Source organism: Anomalospiza imberbis, chromosome 1, assembly GCF_031753505.1.
Source record: "Anomalospiza imberbis isolate Cuckoo-Finch-1a 21T00152 chromosome 1, ASM3175350v1, whole genome shotgun sequence".
NCBI lineage: Eukaryota > Metazoa > Chordata > Aves > Passeriformes > Viduidae > Anomalospiza > Anomalospiza imberbis.
The window spans coordinates 12134639-12152792 of NC_089681.1; the positions used below are offsets into that span (position 1 = coordinate 12134639).

Consider the following 18154-nt stretch of genomic DNA (forward strand, 5'->3'; position numbering starts at 1 on the left):
AAACTGACCTCTTTGTGTTTGCATATGTGGAGGAATCTTCTGTCATTGTTTCTTCTGGGTAGATTTTCTGTCTTTCTCTCATTCTGAAGATTATCCCTTCTCTTTCCCTAAATTCAATGAATGTCATGTCATGCCATTACAGTCCTGCCAAGAGAAAATGGATAGTAATTTCTTCTCAGTTCATTTTCACAGCTATTTAAACAACCTGAGGTCTGTGAATTAATTATTTAAGTCAGGCCCTGATTAAAGTCCTGCCATCAACAGGGAAGGCCAGAGTGATTTCCCTATCTGTGAGTTGCTCTCTCAGCAGTCACCTCCTAAATTATCCCATGAAGGAGAGAAAGACTTGCAGTCCCCACCACATCCTGGCATACATCCTGGCATATGGTACATGAGCATCACAGGGGAAGAGGAGGATCTTTCGTGAGGTAGATGTCAGGCAGGAAATGCTGTTCCCTAAGGGGAAGACATGGGCCTCTAGACAGATGCATGGTCTTCATCCTGGGATATTTCCTGGTCTGATCTCATGGCTCATCCTGCTTTGAGCAGGAGCTTAGAGACCACTGGAGTTCTCTTCCTACCTGAATTACCCTAAGGTCTTATAATCATATGAGAGAAGATGTAGATGAAAAATAACAGAACCTGACAACTAAGAAGAGGAAAGTGAAGAACTTGGGACAAGGAGATGGGTTCATGAGTGTTTCCCTTTGTCTAGTGCCTTCTGCCTCTTAAGTGCACCACCACTCTGCATGATGAAGGGTCTTTCAGGCCCTCTGAGGTGTGATGACTGATGGTATCATATTCCCATTGAAAACAGTATTTCTGAAGCACTGGACCTGTTTCTCCCCTCTTGGATCAATGTCACAGCAGTAACACCTGGCCATCTAGTTATAAGATGGGGCAGTACAAATGAGAGATGGGAAAGATGTGTGGCTTTTAAAAACAATGATTGGTGTCTCACACAGGTGTAATAGGATGTTATGGCATTTTAAAGGCCTGATCCTTCTTTGGGAACATTTCTAGTACCTAAAAATATCAGGGGCAAATCCTGAATATCTGAATGCCTTTTTTCACAGGCATTTTAATATTCAGACTCAGCAAGAACAGAGCAATATAGGATCTAAGTATCTTCTTGTTGCTGTTGCCATGGGTCTGTAACTAGAGACTATAGAAAGGATAGATGAAGATACTTTGGTGTCCAATGATAGGGTGATATTTTATCCTCCAGCACACTGTATGCTCACACCAAGATAAGGTACCCATTCTCAAATTATGTAGTTTGAAGTAAAAGCCAGTGGGTGTCTGAAATACACATGAACTAGCTGGTTTAGGCAAAGGATTTGTTTTAAAATATTCCAACAAAAGTGCCCAAAGCTGTATGAGTGGTTTTTGTGAAACCTCTAGAAGCTCAGCACTCTGTAAACCAGCTACATCCTTATTTAATATGAAGCACATAACTTTGGCAGCTAAATTTATTTTTGCCTGAAGACTGTTTTAATTAATGCTAGTAGGTCATTCTGACTAAAGAAGAGTGCAATTGCTTTCATCTTAATCTTTCACTCTTTAATTAGAGATTGGCCTGAAACCAAGCCAGGAGCCCACACACCTTCACACCCACATATACTGGGCCAAAGTCATTATTGAATTACATGTTGTATCTCTCTATCTGTACACAATGCAAACAGTGACTCTTGGGAAGTTGCTCTGTGACTCCAATGCTGTAAAACTTGTCACCATGCCTCTATAAGTTTAGGTCAGGGGTTCAAGACCAGTATACATAGATGTAGCCTGTTGCCCTTGCCTACGAAATCAGAACCAAGCCCAGATTCTTAAAATAAGCCATAGTTCAGCATTAAGTATCATACCCATGTGAACGGCAGCTGTGGCAATAGGACTCAGGGAAAACAGGTTTGCTGAGCAGCTAAATAGAAAATTAATAACATAATAGTTACAGAAGAATGAGAGAGAAAGACCATAAGGATATCTGGACTTAAAAGAATAGAGAGAAGATCAGATAGCTGGCAAGTAGCAGCAGCAGAAGAAAGTTAGATTTTTCTGTGGGCAAGAGACAGCATTCACAAATTGCAGCAAAAGAAATTCCAATTGGACATACGGAAGCAGGTTGTCCAGAGAGGTTGTGAAATCTGCATCCTTCAAGATTCCAAAAGTTGATCTGAACAAGTCCCTGAGCAAGCTAATGTTCTCCCAGCCTAGGCTGAGCTGTGACCCCAACCAGGCACCACTGTTGCTTGAGGCATCTTCCCATCTTCTCCATGGCATCTAATTAATTATGATCCCTGTAATTGTCTCTTTATGCAATGAGAAATGTTAATCCTGGGTTTTGTTCCCTCTCCCAGTTTTATTAAGAACATAATAAGGAATATTTTTTCTTGTTCCTTGTCAATTTAGACTGAAAATTTGGGTAAAAGGATGATCTGTCTCTTGATTACTGTAGGGGCTGGTGGTCATTGAGACAGTGCACATAACAGTGAATAAGCTCAATGAAGTCTCTGTCTTGAGCATTCCTTTTTCTCTATCCATATTTGTTCATTTTCACCTGAATTGTAATAGGATCAGTATTTGAGTTTTAGAAGTTGTCTGACATCACCAATCTCTGTGCACCTGTCTGCTGGCTGGTCAGATTACAGCTTTTTTTCCGCTCTGTTGCTCAGTGCATGACATTTCATCATCCCATTGCATTAAAACTTAAGAAGACCTGCTCTGGGCCAGATCAAAAGTTCAATCACCGTAATTCCAAAACTGAATGATGCCTCTTAATCACTTAAGAAGAAGGAGCAGAAGGAGCAGGATGAGGATACAGCGTTACAACATGTTTGTTCTTTGGTAGATGCTTCTATTTTCTAGAAATTGGCCACGGATGGAGCTTGTACAGCAGCAAATATAGAGGGCCACAGTTTTTAATAGCCCCTAACAGCTCCGGCCCATCAAGGGCTATGGGGCACCTGCAGCATCACAACTCAAGGCGCTGCTCGGTCACATACCCTGTAAATGAGGCCACTTTCCCATTTGTGTTCAGACAAGACCATTATCTGTGCAAGATCTCACTCTCATGGTAATTTTGTCTTCCCAAAAGAAAGACCACTCAGGTCCGGTTCAGTCAATAGCATACCTCCCTAGAAAAGTTGCTTCAAGAAATCATTTAGAAATAGATTTTATCGGACAATTTAGACTGTCCCACAGCAGGAACAGCTCTACCCTCTCAGCAGGGCGCATGCCCCACCTCCCCTTCCCTCCCCACCTCCCCCATAGAGTGAGGGCCATATAGGACATATTGTCTTTGGCATGAGAAGTGATTTCTAGTCTATTTAAAAAGAAAATCCTAACTAAGCAGTGCTGATGTGCCCACTTGGTTGTAGATGTGTCTGAAACCATAATCTCTGGGAAAAATATGAAGAGGGTTGTAAGGCAGGCAGCAGGAGCTTCATTACTCAGAAACCCTGGCTCTAAATTGGCAGGGACCTGTGTGGGGATTCAGCAAGGAGCAACACCACCCTCCCCAAAGCAATAAGCTATTTAAACAGCACACTCTGTACTCTGGGCTAGCAGGAATTTGCGTAACTGTGCAAAGCCATCGAGCCTGGGATCTTCTAAATAAATGCCACATTTATCAGTGTCTGAAGCACAAGAACATCCCACCTAGCCTTCCCCAACCCCATAAACCTGTGTCGTTAATGAACTCAGATAGCATCTTTTCTTTCTGTAAGGGTTAAGAGAGTAAACCACAGCCACTGCCAGGAAGAGGCAGACCTAAACAGGCAACAAGGAGTTAGAGCCAGAAGAGAGATATAAAGCTACATCAATCATCAGAATGGACTGCAACAAGAGCATATGCATACAGACCAAGAAAGAAAGCGAGAGGGTGTTTTGTTTGGGTAGCTAATGTTCCCTGGACAAGGAGAGAGAAAAATTCTCCTTTGGGTTTTTAATGCCACTCTAAATATTTATAGCAAGATCATGTCCAGCTGGTGAGTTAGCAGCAGCAGGGAGTAGGGAGGGAGGGTACATTTTCCCCAGCACCCCAACATCATTCTTGGGTCATTTCTTGACTTGAGAAGAAGGGAAAAGGCTGTAGATTGCCATGTTTACCCTCAAAGTGACTCATCTGCAAGAATCAAATCCGGTGGCTCGTGCTCTTCCCCTCCCTCACCTCACCTCATACACATTTGTGCACACACACACAGATTGTGTGGGCAGCCTCCAAAAAGCTGTGCCAGCCTGACTGCACTCTGTCTTTAACATGGGGCTGGGCCTTCAGGGTTTTGATTGCCTTCAGGCATTTCACCATGTCAGAAAGGCCATGTACAGCATGCCCATGATGCAAAGCTGCCATTTTTAGAGGAACAGGCTGCCCACATCCCTGTGATCTGCTGCACCATGGACACAGGGGAGGGTACATATGGAGGACTGCAAACACCAGCATGGTATGGGAGTTGACATGAGGGTACTGTGACTCCCAGTGATTTTTGCTCGTCTGCCTCACTGTGACTAAATACAGACATGACTCACTCATGAGCTTTGCCTTTGAAAATATGAGAAGGACTTTTGCTTTAACCTTGTGTTTCCCTATTGTACTGATGCTTAGAAACTACATTTTGGATTCAACCCCACCCTAGAACTAAGAGAGAAATCTCAGCAGAGATGAGGAGCCCAATCCAGTTACCCAGGCAAGGGCAGCCAACTCTATTTCTCTTGAAACACTCAGGAACGTGGTATAGAGCTGGGACACATCACACTTGACCTGCTGAAGACCCCTACAGGGCACCAGCTGGGGTTCTGGAGGATCCTCCCCTGGCACAAGATGTTTGAATGATCCCAGCCCTGAGGATGGATTTAGGCTCATCATCATAGATGCCTACCATGGGAGTGTTAAATATGGGCACCTACATGTGATTGAGGCAGCTGAGCACCTGTGGACACCCAGCAGTGCTTGGAGGACTGTTCACCTGCCCAAATACAGGTTGCACATACTGGTGACCTGAATTACTTGGCAGACTCAGTTGTACTGACTAGACCTCACTGCCTGTAAAAGGAGCTTAGCTTGCTCATGTGCAGCCATCTGCAGTGAGGGACCCCATCAAGGTGTGTGCCCCGGGGAGCTCTGTGCCATCCTGGGAATTACCACTCTGGAATCTTGGTTTCCAGCTTGCTACTCACTGCAGCAACTGACTCCAGTCCTCCCACCTGTAACACTGAGCTTCCTGAAGCCATCTGATTGAGAAGTTCTTTGCTAGGAGTTTCACAGAGCTGTGGCCTTAGACAAAAGGCCACAACCTAGTGTTTTCTATATGAAATATCAAGCAGCATCATAAAGATAAATTGCTCCAAGAGTAAACTTCACTTTCTGCTCGGTGAAGGTAGCTGGGCTTTCCCTGCCCACCTTGGAGCAGTGCTGCATGCAGGGGTCCCAGTGCATCCGCGTCTCCCACCACACTGCAACAGGCTGATGCTCCATAGGGTGGAGACACGGTCCATCCCACCGGAGTCCCTGAAGCCCTTCTCTCTCCGCCTTTCTCCCCGAAACGACGGTGGCAGCGTGGTGCGAGGCATTGCAGACTGTTTACAGGCTTCTAGAGTTCCCAGGCACTTTAGGACAGCGTCCTGCCACTGTTTCCAAACGGGCAGCCAGGACTTTTATAAGTGAACTTTCCTCTCCGTGTCTATTTATTATATGTAAACATTTGCCAGAAAAACACCACTCGGGCATGCTCAGAAGCAGCCAGGTCACTGCAAAAGGCAGCGGCGGCGTCACATGTGCTAAGAGCGCGGAGCGCTGCGCGCCTATTCTTAGCGCTGGAATGTACACAATGCCCCGTGCCCGCCGCTCCTGCGCGCAGCGCCCGGCCGCGGCGGAGCTGACTGCGGCACAAACACGGCCAGAAATCACCCTCTATGAATCACCTACCTGCTGAAAGAAACCTCCCGTGGGTTTATAGGTTTTTGTCCAGGCTCTAGCTGTGGAAAAACTCAGCAGAGAATAAACGACAGAGAATAAGTGCATGCAGTGAAGGACAACAGAAGGTAAACGTTTTTACCCTTCGGTTCCACTGCAGGTTGAGCAGTTAAGCCATGACCGTAGATACTCATCATATCGTTCTGCCTGGCACTTAATTTAGTCATTGTGTGTCTGATTAACATAAAAAAAACACAGCTAAGCGGAGTTAATAAGTAACTTTTAATGCAGATTCCCAGCCTCCAGGGTTCCGTTCGTCCTGCTGCAGAGTTCAGCTCTGCCAGATTTGCATTCTTTGGGAGTGACTAACTCTAGAGGAAAGAGGCACAAGCTACTAAACTGCTAATACTTTAAAACAGTGAATAAATGTCTAAGTGCGTTTATTCAACATGATGGAAATGGACAAACCAATTGCTTCAGCCCTCCAGTTTTAATCCAAAATCATTGAGATAACTTCAGTGCTTTTGCTTCTTGCCAACGACACAGGCAGTTCTGACCTCAGACTTGCAACCTATCTGATAACTTTATGAAAGTTTTAAAGGGTCTTAGCGACCTTTTGGCTTCTTTATTATTTTCCCACTGTGCTTAAACCATGTTCCATTTTTATGTGTAATAGTGAACGAATATTTACAGCAACATCAAAGTCCTTATTTGTTCCCTTGGAGCTGGATTTTTCAATAAAAGCTGCTAAGAATTTGAGTTTTTTTTCTGCCAAGTCCAGAATTCATCTGTCTCATATTTTGCTATGGAAGAGGGATCCACTGAAGAGTTTCTCTTCAAAGACCAGGACTTTTCCTCTGAACTGCTGAGGCAGCTGAATGCTCTGCGGCAGAGCAGGATGCTGACCGATGTTACCCTCTGCTCCGGGGGCTTTGAAATCCCCTGCCACCGAAATGTGCTGGCTTCCAGCAGTCCATACTTCAAGGCAATGTTCTGTAACAACTTCAGGGAGAGTCACCAGCCTAAAGTCATTCTAAAGGGCATCAAAGCTGAGATTTTGAATCAGATTATCCTTTATGTTTACACTGGGGAGATTCTAATATCCTCTGAGAATGTCTTGTGCCTCTTGGAGACTGCATCCATGCTGCAGTACACTAAGCTGTTTGAGGCCTGCTCTACGTACCTGCAAGACAAGCTGACCCCTGACAACTGTCTGAGCATGATCAGACTGGCAAAAGTCTTGAACTGCCAAAGCCTGAATAAGAAAGCCAAGGCTATGGCTTTGAAATGTTTTCCTGTGGTGGCCTCTTCTGAGGACCTGAAGGACCTCTGTCCCATGGAGCTCATCGATTACCTTGGAGATGATGAACTCTGTGGGGAAGAGGAGCAGGTCTTTGAGGCACTGATGGTCTGGATCCGGCACGACCTCCACGCACGACAAGGCTACATCCAAGAGTTATTCAAAAAGGTGCGACTTCAGTACGTCCATCCAACTTTCCTCTTCCATTTCATTGCTAATGACTCACTCGTTCAGTCCTCACCCACTTGCAGGAGCATCCTGGAGTCAGCCCGGAGACACATGTTTTCCTTGTACAGCACCAACACGCCTGACATCAAACCCATGATGCATGTTCCTCGCAGGTACTCCAACCAAGAGTTCCTCATCATCATTGGTGGCAGGAAGGATAGCCAGCAGACAACAAGGGATGTCCTACTCTATGATGACAAGACGAACCAATGGCTGAGCCTGGCCAAACTTCCCATGCGCCTCTACAAAGCCTCTGCAGTGAGTTTACACAGCAATGTTTTTGTGCTCGGAGGGATGCCTGTTAGCAATAAGAAAAGTCTGGTCAGTGGTAATATTTACATTTACTCCCTCAAACTCAATCAGTGGAGGTTGATTGAGCACATGCTAGTTCCACGTTACTCCCACAGAAGCCTGGCATATAAAAATTATATTTTATCATTCGGTGGAATTGGTGAAAACCAGGAAATCCTGAATTCTGTGGAAAGATATGATAGTGTCTACAACACCTGTGAGAGCATGGCAAACATGCCTGTTGCCGTCCTTCACCCTGCTGTTGCTGCCAAAGATCAGAGGGTTTACCTCTTTGGGGGAGAAGATATAATGCAAAACCCTGTTCGGCTTATCCAGGTAATGGTCAGTCCTGCTTGTCATGGGCAATTTATTCTAAGGTATTCAGCAGTCCATCACCTTCATGAGGAAATCAAACCACTCAAAAAACTTCATTGTATGTTGCAGCAAGAGGCAGGATGAGTTGATCCATGGTCTCAAGCAGCATTGCAGCTCTTCCATTTTCCCCTTCTGAATATTTCTCAGGCAGCAGCCCCAGAGGCACTGCTTTGGGTGTCAGTCAGCCATGCCACTGGTAGGCCCTAGGACCAGGGCTGCTGCAGGTGATGCCATGGCAGGCAGCAGCAGTTCCCCCTGCCTGGCTCCATGCCTGTAGCCAATCTCACCAAAATCAATGCTTTCCACTTGGCACTGAGCTGGGGTCTCAGCCATGCACCTGCTTGCTCACAGCAAACGCAAACACTCACCATCATTAGAGTGATTAGATACTCACTCATCAAAGGGCCAGAACTTAAACTGACAGTCATTTTGGATAAACAGTTGTGTTAAAAATGTGGCTTCTGCCACATGTTGCTGGCTCTCTGCCTGCTTTCAGCCATTACACTTTACTAGGAGGAAAAAATACATTACATTTTTTCTTATCTGATATGATGCTTTAGCAACACTGAAATGCTTCTTTCTCATGAGTGTTTTTCACTGTTCAAAGTGCTTTAACTAAGAAGGATCATTAAGCTAAGATGGCAACCAGGACATGAGCAATGCTTTATAACGGTACTTCATTATCAGAGTGAAGGAAATGTATTTATCAGTTAGTGGGGAGATGCCCTGTTGATATTTGCTATATTAAGAAGCAGATAACACGACATAAAAGTTTGTGTCACCCAGATGCAGATGATTGAATGATCATCATCTGGCAACAGCTCTTTTTCTCACATAAATTGATGACTTAGATACCACTCTAAGTCCCTTTGCCAGTCTGACTGCATACCAGTCATTAGCATATATATAGCAGCTGGGCAAACACGGTGGCTGCCAGCAGAGCTAGATGAAGCTGAGGTTTGTTTGCCCAGGAAATTGTTAAGGCTAATAAGGAATATACAGGATAACTGGAAAATGAAATGAATCAGCTTGCCCTTTGGGAGAACTAGTTACAGTCATTTAATGGCCATGCAAGAAACCTTCATATGGCAGATACACTGCTTTAGTGATTGGGCTAGCATCTCCCGAGTAGAAAATCTTGGGGATCCAGAATGCTTTCCAAGGGGACATATTAGGGAAAAAAAGTGGGTACATTCTCAGATTTCCAGCAGTTTGACCCAGAGGATTGTATTTATTAGGGCAAAATAAAACCCAGAAGTTCCTCTGTAATTACAGATGTCAGTTTAAATGAAACATAAACAGCTGTCTGAATATCGTTATTTTTTTATCAGGTTTACCATGTCTCCAGGAATACATGGTTTCGCATGGAGACCAGAGTAGTGAAGAATGTCTGTGCACCAGCTGTCGTGATTGGAGACCAGATTATCATCGTAGGTGGTAAGGGCTCTGTTTCACCTTCCCTCTCCCTCCCCTGCCCAGATTCTGTGGGTTTTCACAGCCTTCCTGCTGGGGGTGCGCCCTCAAAAAGCACCTGGATTTTGGGAAGAAAAGGAGGAGTGTGCCCCTCCCCCCCTCCCATACACTTCTCTTCTGAAGCCTCATGGCAATTGAAGTGAAAATAAGTTCTCCATGAGGCACTTTCTTACCCCAAGTAGCAGTACCTGGGTGGAGAAAACTGAGAAAAAGCCAATGCAAGTTACTGCTCTTGGGAGGAAGCCAGGAGCATGGGGCTCCTGACCCTCCCCTGCTGATTTGCAGCCTTGTCCTCTCTGTCTGCTTCACTTGGAAGAATGGAAAGCATGGCTACCACAAGGCCATGGATGGCTTGTCAGGATGGGTGGGCTGTAGGTCGGTGAGGTGCTGGTTGATCTTTTAGCTGCCTCCTGGGGGTAATTGTGAAATATCCCAAAAGGAGTGCAAAACACTTGGAAAGAGGAAACTTCTCTGTGTCTTTTTCAACCTGATGACCAGCCTCTGCCCGTGGCAGTCGGGTATGTCATGTCATTGATAATTTGGCCCTCTACAGTCCTTAATGCCTCTTCTCTGACTACAGACTGCCAGAAGGAAGCATGTGTTGTATTATTTAAGGAAAAATGAGACACACAGTATCTTCAGCAAAACAGAGGATTGAACCCAAACTACACAGGACTTCAACCTGGTGTCACCCCTCAGGGAGAGGCCACTGCTATCCTTTGCAGTGAGAAGAGGGGAGGGCTGAGTCCAAAGGTCCAAGACTATCAAGCTCCAATAAGGCAGATTGCCCTCACCTCAGACCACACTCACATTTTTCTACATGGGCAAGGTACTGCTGGGTACCAAGCTTCCACACCTCCACTGCTCCAGGGCAGTGGCCCTCTTGACAGCACTTACCTCTCAGCTGATACAAGGTTGTATCACCCCCCAGAAGAAGAGCTGTCCACTCAGTCACTGGCATGATGACCAGCACAAGTGTGGTGCTGAGGGCTTCAGGAGTGGAGTGAGCACTGGTGGTACCATGCTGTTGCATACCCAGCTCCAGTCAGCAGACAGCCACAACTCCAACCCAACAAGGCCCATCCCATGTGCCACTGGTTTCTGTATTTCCAAGTGAAGCTCTGTTTGGTAAAAAGAAATATTTTCAGTTGTTTGAAGGCACAAGCAGGTAACTGTGTTTGACAGATTGGTTGCCTGATCGATGGGCTTTATGGTGCTCATCAGCCTTGGCTGCCAAGGTGCTTTGATGAGGATGAGGACAGACAGGAAAGGAAGATAGACAGCCAGGCATTCCTGTCTTAGGAATCATCGCTTCTTAGTTTAGATATCTTAATTCTGCCAAATTACATACTACTATAATATGTTTTATTGAAGACCAGCATGACATATATTATTATTATTCCTTCTGCTGGCCATAAGAGCTTAATTCCCATCTGTCTCTTCCACCTCTGGCTTTGCATTCAGGGTACACCCGGAGAATAATTGCTTATGATACAAAAGGCAACAAGTTTGTTAAATGTGCAGACATGAAGGACAGACGAATGCATCATGGAGCCACTGTCATCAAGAACAAGCTGTATGTCACAGGAGGACGATGTCTCACCTCAGACAATGTCATCAAGGACCTGGATTCTTTGGACTGCTATGATCCAGAGACTGACACATGGACACCAAAGGGAAAACTGCCGCACAAACTCTTTGACCATGGGTGCCTGACACTCCATTGTGTCCCCTGTTCTAATCTTCTCTAAACGGCTTTTGGTATTACCTTGATATTTTGTGCTTTTCTTCCCAGAAAGGACCCACCTCACTCTGCAGAGAGCATATGGGGAATCTTCATGGGGTCACACCAAGTCTTGACCTTGAAGGCACCAGCAGCATTAGTCCTTCCAGACCCTGTGCCAGAAAGGCCATCAGCTTTGCTCACACTGTGTTCACCTGGCTGATACTGCATGTGGTGCTGCTGAGTCCAGTCTGAAGGCCTTACCCAGCATCTCAAGAGGAAACAGGAAAAAGATACTGGCTAAGAATTTGGTGTGGGATTAGTCCTTGTACAGACTTTAAAAGTGAAGGGGGATGCTGCTATCTCCACGGAAAGTAAGATCTTTGCTGTCATGCAAACTCAGCTGCTGGCCACAGCCCTGTGCTGCTCATTGCTGACCAAGCTTTCCATTTCCAGTGGTGGGAGTGTTTGGAATAGGAAGCCCCAAGCTCCAGTCTTGTAGCCAGCCCAGGAGCAGCTGCCTGAGTTAGCTGTGGTAGTCAGCTCATAAGAAATAAAATTTTAATGTTCCTATCAGCTAATTAGAAATTGGCAAAAGACTGATGCTTTGATCTGAACTCTCATATTGCAACAAGAAGCAGATTTGATTTTCCTGAGCTAACACTCTTCCACAGTGCAGGGAAGATTTTTTGTTCCATCTGCCTGGCCTGAAGAATCAGGAGAAGACGGGACAGAAATTAAGATTGCCTGCACCTTCTTTTTCAAGGGATCTTATTTTGCAGGGATCTTCATTCTCCTTTGGCATGAGGAATAGCAGTGGAGTTAGTTAGGATGACTTTGGCTGCCATTTCAGTTCCTGAAATGTAGAATAGCAGAGAGGACACATGAAGGAAAGGGGATGTAAAAGAGAAGAGGTATTTTGGAGGAACAATTTCTTTTTCCCTTTCTCCTCTCTCCAAACCACTGGAAAAAAGCCCATGAGACAAAGCCAGTGACAGGAAGCCAGCTTTCCAAGAAGAGCAAGTCTAAATCTGCCACTTGGCAAAACAGCTCTGCTCCATCAATATTTTTGTGGGGTTCTGCCACTAAGTGCATACTTTTAAAGGGAGGGGATTAATCATCAGACACTGAACAGGCTGTGAACTGCTGTTAAGTCACCGGGCTTGGTAAGATTGCTGAGATAGCAAGGACCTTTATAGATGACCACTATCCAGAGAAAGGCTGGCAGAAACTACACCATTTTTCTTCATATTTGAAAGAAAGTGGAACTTTTCAAAGGGTACAGGATAGCTCGAGGAAACCATGCTCAGCCTTTCTCTACACAAAAGGCTGCACAGAAAACCAGCTCCAGACACTAAGATCCCCTCCCATAAATTGAGCAGAAGAGTGACAGAAATAGTTAACAAAGTTGAGGGCTGGAAGGGAGTATTTAGTATCAACTGCTGGTTTAACAATGGAAAATAAAAGGGCTTTTATTGTTTGCATGAGCTTTGTGCTCAGGAGTCCCCATTGTTCCCTCCCTTTGTTAATAAAGGGAATTGTTTTTGCACCAGTGGGTATTGCCAGGGTTTCCTTCTAAGGACCTGAGTAAACCTGTGAAAAATGAGTGGGAACTCAAACTCCTCTCCCAGCTCAGAAGCCTTTGGCTAGATTTCTCTTCTGTCTTTCAGTCTATATCATCATCTCCTCCCTGTGTAAAGCAGAACTAAATCATGGCATTTGCCAAATTGAGCTGGAGCAGTGATTCATCCTGCTTCCTCACAGACCAGCTCCAGCTCTCTGGAGAAAGAAGCCTTGTCATGGCCAATTATGGAAAGTCTGCCCCAGGGGGATGTTTATTCCTAACCCTGCAGTGCTGCCTTCCCAAACTCAATCCTTTTGTGACCCCGCTCAGCTCCAAACTCCAGGAGAAGCCAGTTGCTGCCATGCATTTTAGCTGACACAGATTCCTGACAGGCTCGTGACTGTACCCAAAACTGAGGGAAAAAAAAGTTGACTTGGGGCCGTAATCCCATGTTTGCAAACCATTGGCTCAGTAATAGGTTTACGCTTAGAATCAAACAGATTGGGTTTTTTTAATTCCTGTATCATATAACTACTGATTTTCTCTGTGTTCATGTGGGACCAAGCAGTACCTTGCACAGCTGGGCAGGAAACGGGGAGTGCAAAAAAGAGGCAGGGTTGTGGCAGGATTGAACACATCATCTTCCCCCCATCTCTTGGGGAGCTCTCACTTGACCCCCAGGTCCTTGGAGAAGTTAAGGGCTATGGCCAGCTCTGCTCTGACTGTAACCTTGTGCTCCTTTCCTTCACAAACCTCTCACCTCATGCCCATAATTCAAGGAATTTGGGGCTGCTGGGCATTAAATTCAAAACCTGGTTTGTAATAGGCTTTTGTCTTGTGGTGAATTTTGATGCAAACTCTGACAAAGCTTTTGGGACCCTTTGAAGAAGAGGGGTTGAAATCAGAAAACAGTGTTGAGCCTTTCCAAGACAGATGAGTGATAGCAAAGTTGCTCAGTCACAGGTAGGGAGCAGCACACACAGCTCCAGGATGGGATACTCACCTCTGGGTGGGCACGATGGGGAGGAGGGATGTTGCCTTTCTAATCAGGTGCTGACCACCACCTGGCCCTCCTAGACCAGTACCTAATACCATCCTCACTTCTTTACAGTTGTAAAAGCAAGGGTTGGCCAAGGTGCTTCTTCCTCCATTTTCAGGAGGGGGCTTTTTGGAGCAGGATCTGCAAGGTTGTCACTACCTGATAGACTTTTACATGCTTTTTCAGAGGTCTGATCATCTAAATATTCCAGCATTTGAGTACTCATCCAGATGGGAATCCCCCATGGGAGAGCAGCAAGGTTCTTCACAAAGCAATGATGGCCCCATGAAAAGGTGGAAATTTGTTGCTCTTCATTTAATAACCACGCAAGTCATGGAAAAGAGGGTTTTAAAAAAGATTTCTTCTTGCAACTTCTAGAAGGGTTGAGCACCTGCCACGTTTTTTCAAATCAGGGACTGCTCTAAAAGTTCATCACCTCCAAGGCCTTGTCCTCAGGTGCCCTGACACAGTCACTAGATCAAGGAAACCATAGGACCACATGGCTGAAACCAGTCTGTTCCATGGGACAGTGAGTTACCCAATCCTTTGTGGTACTTGTCCCAAATACTGAAAATCTGCCATGAGATGCTCTGATCCCTCCCCAAATAACAAACTTGAGGTGTTATTGGCCTCAGAGCTTTTAATACTATCTTCTTTGCACTGTACCTTCTGCAACAGAGATAAAGGGCAAACAATTGACCCTTTTAGATGCCATATATTTTTTGCATCTTTAGAGTTTATTAGGATGTTTCAGAGTCTGTAGACTAAACAATCCCAGCCCTTTCAATCTTTCCTCATAAGTCATGTTTTCTAGACCTCTGATCATTTTTGTTGCTCTCCTCTGGACAATTTTCAGTTTGTCTGTCGGTGGTATTATTTATTTAAGTGCAGGGCCATGGCTCAGCCTTGCAGTGCTGAGAAGGGCAATAAACCCTTTCTGCATCTTACCTACAGCATTCTTGGTCTCAGAGCCCAGAAGGATTTTGCTTTTCACAACAGCAGCACAATACTGACTGGAGCTCAGCTGTCGTAGCAGTTAAGGAATGTTTGCAAATTTGGGCAAGGTCATGTGGAAAGACTGCAGGACATCCAGAATCTCCCAGGGTTATTCCCTAACTCCATCTTTGCTTTGGCTCATCAGGATCCCAAGTCAGAACCTGTCGAAAACAGTATCTCTCCACGGCTTCAACAAGGGGCTTTGGACCCTTGTTATTGTGTTCACAGCTGGGTTCATCACTAATTCTATTAATTTTAACAGCAAATATTTAATGGTTGAGTCATTTTTAAATTTTTTTTAGTACTAGGGAAAAAGTTTCAGTCAAAAAAAGAAAAGGAAGGGAGGAGATTACATTTTCTTTTCAACTTCTTCCCCTTGCCTTGCTGCAAACCCAGAGCTGAGTCCTGCTGCACAGGCAGCTTGTGGCAGCAACTTTGCTTTGATCTCAGCAAAGAGTTGTAGGTTAAGCCTGTGTTTTTTCACTGTAACCATTTATCAAACAACGCAGTCCTTTCCAAGGGCAGCCTTTTTCTTCAGCAGTAATATGTTTATAATTATAATGCATTTCCTGCTTCTTTTTGATTAAACACACCTGACAAAGTAGGAAAGATGTTAATGCATAAATAAATGGGCACACCAAGTTCATTGCTTTGTCAGTCCTCTTTTTCCAAATGCCAAGGAGTTCATTGCGAGGTGAATCCTCTAGTTGAGAAGGAAACAATTGGGTAGAGCATATATGAATAGCATACAGGGTAATTTATCCCTGGCATTGTTCCTTAGCCTGACCTGAGAGCCATTAATAATTGACAGCAGCAAAAACAATCCCTTTTTAAAAATATAAACATCCATACTTTTTTTCCAGCTGCTTGAAAGCTCCCCCGGCAGAAGTTGAAGTCATATTCCCCATGGCACAATGAGCATGAATTCCTCAGTGCAAGGTTGCACCTGCAAAGGAGCTGAGATCTGCTAATTAATGGATTGCTAATGATGTTTTCAGTGGCTAAATTCAATGAGTTTGCCCACAGTCCAAATGAAGCAGAGTCCTTATGGACAAACTGATGTCTCAGGCTGCTGGTGCCACCAATGTCCACAGGGCTCCTCAGGGTTTGTGTTGGAGCCCTGAGAGGTTGATCTGGCCTCTTCTGTTTATTAGTGTTTCCAAAATAGTAGCAGAGTAGCAAGGAGCCCAACTGCTCTGTCACTCGGCAAGTCACCCCCTGGCTCCAGCTGCTGCCTGTCACTTCTCTCCCCATAGCTCTTTGTTTGCCTGCGCTTCTTTAATGTTGCAAGAACCCTTTCCCAGAAAAGCAAGCAGCAGCACATCTCGAGCAGCCCTGGACCAATAGGCACATGTCTCATGGCTGCTTTAAACACAAGGCATCCCCACAGCTGTTGGAGACATTTGCCTTAAGAGTCAGGGGTGAGCCATGAGGTAAAACCCTGCTGGAGGTGGGAAAAGGCAGAAGAATCTGGTCCACTTCTTCATCTGGTCAGGAAGATGCTTGCAACCATCGTCCTATATCTAATCTTCCCATGTCTAGTTCTCTGAAGTTTGTTTCTTGACCAGGCTGTGCCTTCTGACGAATAAACCATGTCCCACCACCCCTCCCTAAAGCAGGCATGCGGGGACAAGGACAAAGACATGTCTGCTCCCTCAGATCCCCCAGTGCCACATCTGTAATGACATTCCCTGAGTTTTGCCCTGGTCTTGGCACATTGTTGAGTTTTCTCTGCTCTTGGATACCTTCCTCGACTCTGCAGTTGCCCTGAACCAATGTTTGGATGTGGCAATGACTGCCCAGAGCACCAGGAAGTGACACCAAGGACTCTCAAGTCAAAATTTTCAAAGTGATGGGATGCTTCTGGTCTGGAAAATCAGCCCAAATCAATCTGAGCCTTAGAGCAGAACCCTGGCACCTCTCTGTAAGACCTGGGAGACTCTAGGGGAATGTGTTCAGCCCCAAGGAGCAGAGAATAAACTTAATGGAGAGTGCTGCAATGTGAAACTTGGCTACAAAGCTTCAGTGCTGGGAAAGAGCAGTGTTTTATCCAGATCAGCAGCAAGCCCTGGAATTAATAGGCTTGATTAAACTATTTTGATGTGCATGGTATGTGGAGATAAGGGCCCAACTCCCTAGGGTTTCCAGTGAAAATCAGATGTTAACATAACAGTACGTGACATTCCCTGACAGAAGCAAGGAACACTGCTGGAAGACAAGAGACAAGTACAGACCAAGGGGCAAAAGAGGCACTTCTTCAGAGAGCAAAGTTACTATGAACTTGCTGGATCTGTTTCAATGCTGAAATGACGTGGACCCTGGCACCAGGCAGATCGAAAGCAAGGGAACTATGCCTGCTTTGTGTTGTTATGACACATATATTTCCCTGAAAATGACATTAAAATGTACCAGAGGCCCAAACATTGTTCTGTTTATCTATTCCCTGGGTAGGATCTTAGAGACAGCCTGAGCACTGCAGAATATAGCCTCTGTGAAGTAAGCTTGGCCTTTGGCATGACGACCATCAGCAAATGTGAAATGGGAAGCCAGCGCATCAGGGCATACATAACTATGTCCCACAGCCACCTGTCAGGTGTGTCCCTTGGGACACACAGAGGGGTGAGCCACAGGAGGACACTCCCCTGCCACGCACTGAGGTTTGCCAGAGAGGAAGCAGTTGGCACAGAATGACTCCTCCCCATCACATTGACCCTGGGTTCATCCTGTGCAGAAACATGGAAAGGTTCCTCATCACGCAGGCTGTGTGAGCCATGCCTCAATGTGCTTCAGGCCCCATTTCAGCCCTGGCACTCCCTTGCAGTGGAACTTGCAGCTGAATTAATTAATTCACTCATTCATTCACAGTGTGGACTAACCCATGTGTGTGCACACAGAGCCATGGCATCCAACAGAGAAGGCACCCAGCAACTTAACTGAGTGCCAGCTCAATCCTTGACCAAGGAGGAAAGCAGGGAGGTCCTATGGATGTTCTTCAGCATGCTGTGATATTTAATGGCTAATTCAGACCTTCTTAAATGAAGGAAGTATTTGGGCTTGGTAGGTTCTGACTGAAGGCTTCTGGCTGAGAGATCCTGTTTATAGCCTGCAAGAGTTGTCTGCTCATAATAACTTGGAACAAATGTCAGTAAATAGAGCCTGTTTCTTCTTCCAGGGGGCTCTGGAAATTTTTTAAGGAGAAAAGTAGCAACACACAATGAAAGAAGGGTTGCCGTCAAACTGAACTACAAATGGCA

The 18154-nt window shown here is 45.4% G+C and overlaps 2 protein-coding genes across 5 annotated transcripts in view; both read left to right on the top strand.

Annotated features, from left to right (window-relative positions):
* ATAD2 (ATPase family AAA domain containing 2) overlaps positions 1-18154 on the top strand; it is a 158523-nt gene that overhangs the window by 37239 nt on the left and 103130 nt on the right. The window lies entirely within an intron of this gene.
* On the top strand, positions 5839-17321 carry KLHL38 (kelch like family member 38). 4 transcript variants are annotated; one of them, XM_068181883.1, is made up of 4 exons: positions 5839-6039; positions 6588-8066; positions 9437-9542; positions 15764-17321. In XM_068181883.1, exons 2-4 carry the CDS (start codon positions 6717-6719, stop codon positions 15769-15771), a joined length of 1464 nt encoding a protein of 487 aa, XP_068037984.1. In that variant the 5' UTR covers positions 5839-6039; positions 6588-6716; the 3' UTR covers positions 15772-17321. The 4 variants fall into 4 exon arrangements, with proteins under 4 accessions (XP_068037984.1, XP_068037978.1, XP_068037969.1 ...); XM_068181877.1 differs by having other exon boundaries at positions 17094-17321; XM_068181868.1 differs by lacking the exon at positions 15764-17321 and adding an exon at positions 11043-12632 and having other exon boundaries at positions 5840-6039.